Raw genomic sequence first — 8,296 nt, 5'->3', positions numbered from 1 at the left:
TGTGTGTGTGTGTGTGTGTGTGTGTGTGTGTGTGTGTGTGTGTGTGAATGACTCCTTAATTAATCCTTATTACCTAATCAAGTATAAGTATTTATTCCACAACTACTTTTTTTAACTAGTTATCCAAATTCTTATTCTTCGTCATTATTGTTCATTACTTTTGTAATAAAACTTCAAAGACAAATTTGGTCTGCTCATGTGGATTAATATTCATTTGTTATGGTACAGAGTTCCCTGTAATGAACAGATTCAGTGACTGTGTGCTGATTTTTAAAAGGTGAAAACATTAATGAAGCTGTTGCTGGTCAGTAAAATGACCTGCTGGTGTCCTCGTTTAAAGACTGCAAAATAATTTTAGCAAAGTGAGGGGCAAGTGTCACCCTTCTTCCTCTATTCACTCGCATGGGGTCTAACATTAAAAAGAAACAACCAGGTGTACCAGTTCTATAGTAATACAGATGATAGTACCCGGAGGTTGTTTTCACTAAGTGAAAATTTTGTAATAAACTGTATAACATTCTAAAAACTATTTAATTTATACAAATATAAGGCTGGTCTTAAATTGGTTTTAGAATTAATGTATTATCAGATTACGGCAAGTTTTTTTGCAACATCTGGAACTTGTTGGTTTCAAGGTGCCGTAGTTCCTGATTTAGAAACCAATTTCGTACTCATTAATTAGTACTGATTTCACTACAAGCTGGTAAAAATAATTCCTGATTTTGTGTAGCATTGTTATTGATTTAGAATTTGAAACCATTACAAGAGCGGAGTACGTGTGGGTAGATGTATATCTTTCATTGTGTGTGTGAAAGTCTAAATATACAAGTATTAGTGTTTTTACTTGAATGTGTTATTGACAGAAACAGCCTTAATCTGTGCTGAAAGCAACCACAACACAGATGGCGTGCGCACACACACAATCACACTCACATGCTAGAAGAGTACGCAAAGGCAGCACATAAACACAAAGTAAACACTTTTATATTCAATCACGTGTGGAGAAAGACACACATATACTGGGGTAAAGTCTTTTGCTCACTAACAGTTATTATTGAAACACACATAACTTGCATACACGTTACAATTGATCTCTGCTGATGTGCGCTGTATTTTTATTTTTATTTTTAGAAAAAGTCACACATGAGCTCAACTAAATGGATTTACCAGCAGGCTGCCATGACTACCAAACTGAAGACATGGAGAAAGAGTTAAAAGAAGCTTTTAGTGCTAGTTTTGGAGGAAAGTAATTCAATTGACTGGAAAAAACTTTAAATAAATAAATAAAAAACAGGAAGAAAAACATATTTGTAAAATGTACAATGGAAATAATGACAATGTAATCTTATTTTTTTTATTTAAAACATGACCAGAAAATGAAATAGTTTAGCTGGTTCATGTGAGACAGACAGTAGACTACATAATTTAAATAAATAAATAATATATCAACTGCTTATATGGTGACAAACAGTACTAACAAGAAAAGACGGATGGGGTAGAGAAGGAACACGTGTTGGGGGAAGGGTGAGGTAATAAACTGGGGTTCAGTGGGTGAGCAGGGGCGCCCAAGTGGAGCTGAGAGGTAAATCATCTTTCAGCTGGTTGAACAATGTGTCAAATATTGACACAAACAAAATCAATGAATTAGCTCAGAAACCTCAAAGTTCATCCTCAATAATCCAGATTAAAACATCCAACAAAATTCAGTCAGGTCATTTGGATTATTTTTATTTTATTTTATTTTTTTTAGACGTTTCATCCTTCATCCAAAGGACTTCATCAGTCCAAGGAGCCACAACAAACTGAGTCCCACGAGCAGCACACTCGCATAGTGGGCTTAACAGTTTGCTGGAGATAAGATGGTTTCTGGGGCCCACCCTCTCCCCCGTCGACTCCTCTTAGGCAGCCATAGCCAAAGTGGTTCAAAACATCAAAGTTCATGCTCAAAAATCCAGGTTTTAAAAAATCCAACAAATTTCAGTCATGTCATCTGGACAATTTCTTTTGTTGTTGTTGTTGTTTTTGTTGTTGTTGTTGTTGTTGTTGAGACATTTCGTCCTTCATCCAAAGGATTTCAACAGTCCGGGGAGCCACAACAAAGGACGATTTTGGAAAAATTGGGATGAAAGACGAAATGTCTCAATAAAAAAAATTAAAAAAACGTCCAGATGACCTGACTGAACTTTGTGGGATAGCTCAGAAACTAACTTTTCTTTTTTTCTTTTATCTTATTTTTTTCCTAAACAATGATTAACTTTATATATTGTACCAGTAAGTATGAACTCTCATTTATTTCATATAAGTCAGGGCTATCCAAGTGTCCCCCTGCAAGGGGGCTAAAGCGAGATCTAATAAATATAGCGATACGACAGTACACACACTCACACACACATAGGCATGTGGAACGAGGGGGCTGAAATGGGGTGAGCTAAACAAGAGAAAAGGAGAGTATTATTACACAGTCTCCCTGGCAGATGGTGCCTCACGTCCACGCACACAAAGAAATAATAATGGGCCCTACAACACATCCACACCCTCCCACACAAACAGTCAAGGCGACTGTAACCTGAACAGCATCATTGGTGTGTGAGGACATTTTTACTTTACAAGCTGGAAATGAACAATCGTAGCAGATGCAAACTGTATTTATATAAAAGCACCGACTCAACGGAGCTTTGAGCAGCCAAGAAATTATTATGTTGTTAGTCAAGGGGTAGTTAGACAAGATGGATTGTGGGACATCCTTTGCTGGGAAGGGTGTTAACAGAACACGTTCACCCACTCACAATATGTGATGGATGCACAACTATGCAGTTAGGAAATTAATTTCTTTTTGTATTTCCATTCGCATTTTGCACTTATAATTAAATTTTGGGGAAAAACTTTTCACTTCCAGTTGCTAATTAGAATACCCTTACCCCCACAAAAAAACACTTAAATTTTATTATTTATTTATTTGTTTTTAATGTGACTTTTTCTCAACTCAATCAGTTCCATTTGTTTCTAAATTACAGTGGTCGTTTTAGCCTTTCTGTTAAAGCTGTCACTCCCTCTTGATTATCCATTGTTCTCATTCTTCCCCTTCTTTTCCCACACATTAATATTCTGTTCTTTTTCCCGTTAAGTGGTTCTGAGTCGACAACAGAGGAGGGTCCAGCTCATGCGGATCCGACAACGAGAAGAGAAGCTGAAAAAGGAGGAGAACAAGAAGAAGAAGAAACGACAGAACCAGAAGACTGCCCTCAAACAAAAGGCTCACACCCATCATCACCACCATCCTCAGTACCACCACCCAACAGCATCCCACCTCCATCACCAAACCCAGAGCTCTCAACCTCCTAAAGTCCCTCCTCCTTCTCAGACTGAACCCGGCTACCACCGGAAACCCAACCCTAAAAGACGATTTGATGGAGATGTGCTGTCTCCGGTAAGATTTAGTCTTAAGATGAAAAAATAAATAAATAAATAAGACGGCGTTATAGAATTAATTAAGTTCAATTAATTACTGGAATTTAAGTATTTATAAAAGTTTTGTTCTTTGAGGTTTTTGATGGTGTGAGCTATTTGATAATTTATAATTAAATACCACCTTCAAATGGGTGCTATGCTTTCATTAAATATATATGGTTTTAATGAAATACTTAAGAAAAAATCTAACAAATTTAAGTCAGGTCGTCTGTGCAGATTAAAAAAAAAATTGTTGAAATGTTTCGTCTTTTATCCAAAGACTTCGTCAGTCTGAGGAGCTACACTAAATCAAGGTTCTTTATTGCCATTCGCATCACATGTGGTACATAAGGTGGAATGAAATTGTGCACTCAAGGTCCCAGTTACACCCAAAAATAGCAATAATTTAAACTGTAAAAAAGAAACAGTATACAAGGATCTAAGATGCACACTAAACAATAATAATGTAATATAATATGGTGTATTAAACAGCAGCCTGAACATGAGTCTACTGTGAGCAAATGGTATGAATACAGTAATTTATTGGTAAGAAATCAGCAGCATGGATAATCAGCAGCACACTCAATAAAAGATAAATAGATCTAAATTATCTATTTTATCTATTTTTATTTTATTTTATCTACTTAATATAAAAATTAAAAAAAAGACAAAACGTTTCAACATTTTTTTTTTTCCGTCCAGATAATTGTGTTAACTTTGTTAGATTTTTCTACCTGGATTATTGAGCATGCATCAGGGTCCTTCAAAAAACGGTATATTTTATATTTGATTTAACTTTCTGTATTAATATGCTTTAAGAAACTAAACAGTTTGGGCTGTACTACACTGAAAAAGTCTATGCCTTGTACATTTTAGGTTATTTTAACAATATATTTATTTTTATAAATTATTTTCAGTTTGACCTTTTACCTCAATGGGATGGAAAAAAAACCTCTTAGAAATATAATGAATCACATTTCTCCTTTTATTGTTGCACAACTTCCTACAAATGGAGCAGATATGGTTTTCCTGTTAGAACTGTTTCTTTGAACGGCTGAAGGCTTTTTGTTTTCCATCGATCCATCATCTTAGTCAGCAGTTTTCACTATTTTGCACCGCAGCACAAACTACTCAAATGAGACTAGTTCAAGACATACTGAAAATCTTTGATACTCTTTGATTATCAGTAACAGGTCCCTGTGTGTGTGTGTGTTGTTAAATCTGTGTCCGCAGAGTTACATCAGAAGTTTCAGAGACAGACAATCTGACAGACGGTCGTACTCCCACAGTCGAATGAGCCGCTCTCGAATGGCTCAACTGGACTACGACTGTGGCTCTCAAGTGCCTCTCACAGCTCCCAGCGGACCTGCAGTTCACATCTGAGCCAGAGATTTGCACAAATCAAAACACAAACACAATCAAAGTCTACTTCAAAAACTCAGTTGCCACAAGGGATGTCTAACTTGACCTTGCCGTGCCAACGTAATCACCTGCCTGGTAACCCAACAAGAGCTTATTGTTCTCTGACGGTGGCATGACTTGGTGTTTTTATTCTCACAAAAGTTACATTTATTTGGTTTGTTTCATGCCCATTCTGCTTTTTTAGAAAGACTAAAAGCATTTTGAAGAATTTGAATTATGGGTCATTGTATACGTTATTTAGCTCCCAAGTTCTTTTCCTTCTGCCCAGAAAATTGGGAAAATGGACCTGTTTTATATGTGATTAAGGGAACTAGTTCAATAATTTGCAATGGGAATTTTTGGGAATGAAGAAAAAAAAACTAACACAGAACTTGACAGGTGTGCTGAAACCTTTTTTGACTATAGAAGCCCGTTTCCGCCAATGGAAATAAAATAAATCGTCCAATGGCACGCCATAAATATGACTTTAAAAGTCAATGTTATAACATATCATTGGACGATTTATTTCTTTTCACTGGCGGAAATGGGCTTTCATACATACGAGAACTCCTTGTTTAATTGGAAAATCTCTGTGTGAATTAAAGTATTTATAACACTGACATTACATATTTGATGATAACCTGCAGACATGCTAGCACAAGGTTTGTGTAACATCAGAAGTGGAACAGTTTTAGGTGTGGATCAAAATCAAATGATTCAAATTAAATATATTTCAGTTCTCTCATACGTTAGTGTCATTTCCTGCATTGTTGCCATTTTCCAAGGGGGGATTGTTTACATGTCATAACTGCCGTTGCATCCCTGTATTCGTATTTTTCCATCTACGAACTTAAGAAGAATACACTTTTCTCCTCGTCTTTCCAGTTTCCCCAGAGTTTAAAATATGTATAAGTGCTATCAATTCCCTTTTTTGCCTGTTTTCCTGAAATAATGCACTGATGGGGTTTGTTAAAGACAAAGAGCTGCTTATTGTTGTCATCCAAGAATTTCACTGTTTGTATGTGTGACTGGATGAGCTTCAGGCTGATAGATTGTACAAAATACTACAAGGGTGATGAAGATTATTTTAAAAACAAGCATGCTGTTCCCTTCCTCATCTTCTTTTGCCAGTGTTTTGGTGTGCTTGAAAATATTAACTTCTTTCATTTGGATTATGTGTGATGAAGAAGAGTTTTAAGATTAGGATTATCCTCTTTGAAAAGGAGGAGGTGAACGCGTTTGCAAATGGCACCCTCTAATGTTTACTGTTGGACCTGTCTTCTAGAGCGTCAGCGTATGCTTTTGTGTGCACGAGTTTACGTGCGAGTGTCTTTTTGAAGCTGAAATGTGCTTTTTGCATCAATATTTTTGTAAAAACATCCAAACAAAAATATGAACAGGAGGGGTTTTCTACACAAAAGGGCTATTATTTGAGCATTACCAAAACGTTTCGTGATACCACTTTACAGTAAGGCTCCCCTTATAGATGGCTAATAAATAGTTTATAGATACAGTAATAATTTCTCTATAAACACTTTATAAATAATTAATAAATGCTTATTTAGGCTTGTCATGATAAACAATAAATCAATCGCATGATAAATTCAAATGATCGACCTCATTTTCATTTATCGGCTTTATCGTTGCTTCGTGTCTCTCTCTTTCTACTGAAGACACTGGACGACAAAAGGCTCAACTCTGGTGCTCTTCACTGACCCCTCCCTTTCTCTTTTCTCTTTAAATTCTGTTTTAACCGTCCAAAATGGCGTTTTTTGGTTAGTTAAAAGTGGCTTTTGTCTAAAAAGTTGTTTATCCTCTGCAAAAAGAAGCTGAGAACTTGTTTACTGAACTTTTATTAAAAGCTTTGTGTGACAAATACTATGCTAAAGAGCTCAAACCACACTGAGCGTCCACCACTTTGAGAACCGAAAAACAGGAATGAGAGACAGCCCATGTCACATCAAGGGGCCTCCCTCCCATTTTTCTTAGAGACATGCTGCTCACTCCCTCACTATCCATCCTTCAGTTCAAACAGTCACTTCACTGCCATCCAACGGTCAAAAAAGGTACTACAGCCAAAAAAAATCAACATTTCTTCCTAAATTTGACAATAATTACTAATTATTGTCAAATTGCAAACAATGTTATTGTTTATCGCAATAATTTCTGAGACAATTCATCGCCCAGCAAAATGTGTTATCATGACAGGCCTATGCTTATTATTCATTAATTAAGGGTGACAGAGACAAAACTGACCAGTTTGTTGCCAAATAGTGAGCCAAATCTGTTCACCTATATATTTCATCTAGGACTGTTATATTAAACATTTCAGACTAAGTTGCTACCTTTTAAGCACAATAAGCATTTGTAAACCTAATATTTTTAGGATATAATATTAGTTGTAGATACTTAGTGATAAAGTACAATATTATATGCTAAAAAAAATTAGGTTTACAAATGCTTATTGTGCTTAAAAGGTAGCAACTTAGTCTGAAATGTTTAATATAACAACTCTAGATGAAATGTATAGGTGAACAGATTTGGGTCACTATTTGGCAATAAACTGGTTAGTTTTAGCTCTCTGTCATCCTTAATTAATGCATAATAAACACTTCCTACTTATTTATAAAGTGCTTATAGAGGAATTAATAACGTATCTATAAACTATTTATTAGCCATGTATAAGGGGAGCCTTATTGTAAAGTGGTACCCTTTTTTTTATCTGTATGATTACTAACACAGCTAATGAAATTATTCCAATGGAGGAAAATACAGAAATAGGAAGTTATGAAAATTGTCATTAATAATGTATATAGAATTCCAGGCCTGAATAACTTTTGAGGTTTGATTTCAGAAAAAAACAACAAAAAAAACCTGAAATGCTTCTGTACCACTCATATGCCTACTTGGATCAGCATTTGCAGGATTTTGTTACCACAGGACCAATTATCTACGTCAAACTCCATTATTGCATGAGAGTACTTGTAAAAGTGTTTATTGTGTTGTGTCATTGTTACAAGTTATCCAATTTGTTTGTCAAAAGGTGCATACAAACCTCCTCTCATTGTTTCTCTTGCGTCCCCTCTACCTGTTTACACCGTTCTTGTGCAGGCCTTGAAAAGGACATGCATTAAGTTAAGCCACTTTGGGTTCTGCTTTGATTTATTATGGTACTCTGATAACTTTTTCACTGTAATAGTTGCACAAGTCATTTCGTTTCTGCTTATTATACCCCTGTCCTGGTTTGGATCCTTTTTTGTGTTGTTAGTGTAGTGAAGCTGTAACATGTCTTTATTTTAAAAAAAAAGTAAAATCTTACTATCCGCTCCTCTCTTACTTGTAAATCTGGGATAAAACTAAAAAGTCTTGCATTGACCTTGTGTTCATTTGCAGTTTTCACTAAATTGTGTACAGTATGTTGGAGCTTTAGTTTTGTAGATACTTACCT

The 8,296-nt window shown here is 35.6% G+C and overlaps 1 protein-coding gene across 1 annotated transcript in view; it reads left to right on the top strand.

Annotated features, from left to right (window-relative positions):
* Positions 1-5,231, top strand: part of tmem198a (transmembrane protein 198a) — a 35,146-nt gene extending 29,915 nt beyond the window's left edge. The window contains exons 6-7 of the mRNA XM_037686380.1: positions 3,126-3,427; positions 4,681-5,231. Of these exons, the coding sequence (XP_037542308.1) occupies positions 3,126-3,427; positions 4,681-4,830 (452 nt within the window). The 3' untranslated portion in view covers positions 4,831-5,231. The remainder of the gene's footprint in view (positions 1-3,125; positions 3,428-4,680) is intronic.
* The last annotated feature ends 3,065 nt before the right edge of the window (positions 5,232-8,296 follow it).

The sequence above is a fragment of the Nematolebias whitei genome, chromosome 13, assembly GCF_014905685.2.
Source record: "Nematolebias whitei isolate Nwh7 chromosome 13, NemWhi1, whole genome shotgun sequence".
Classification (NCBI taxonomy): Eukaryota; Metazoa; Chordata; class Actinopteri; order Cyprinodontiformes; family Rivulidae; genus Nematolebias; species Nematolebias whitei.
The sequence above is the reverse complement of the archived record's forward strand: the minus strand, read 5'-3'. Positions and strand labels throughout refer to the sequence as shown.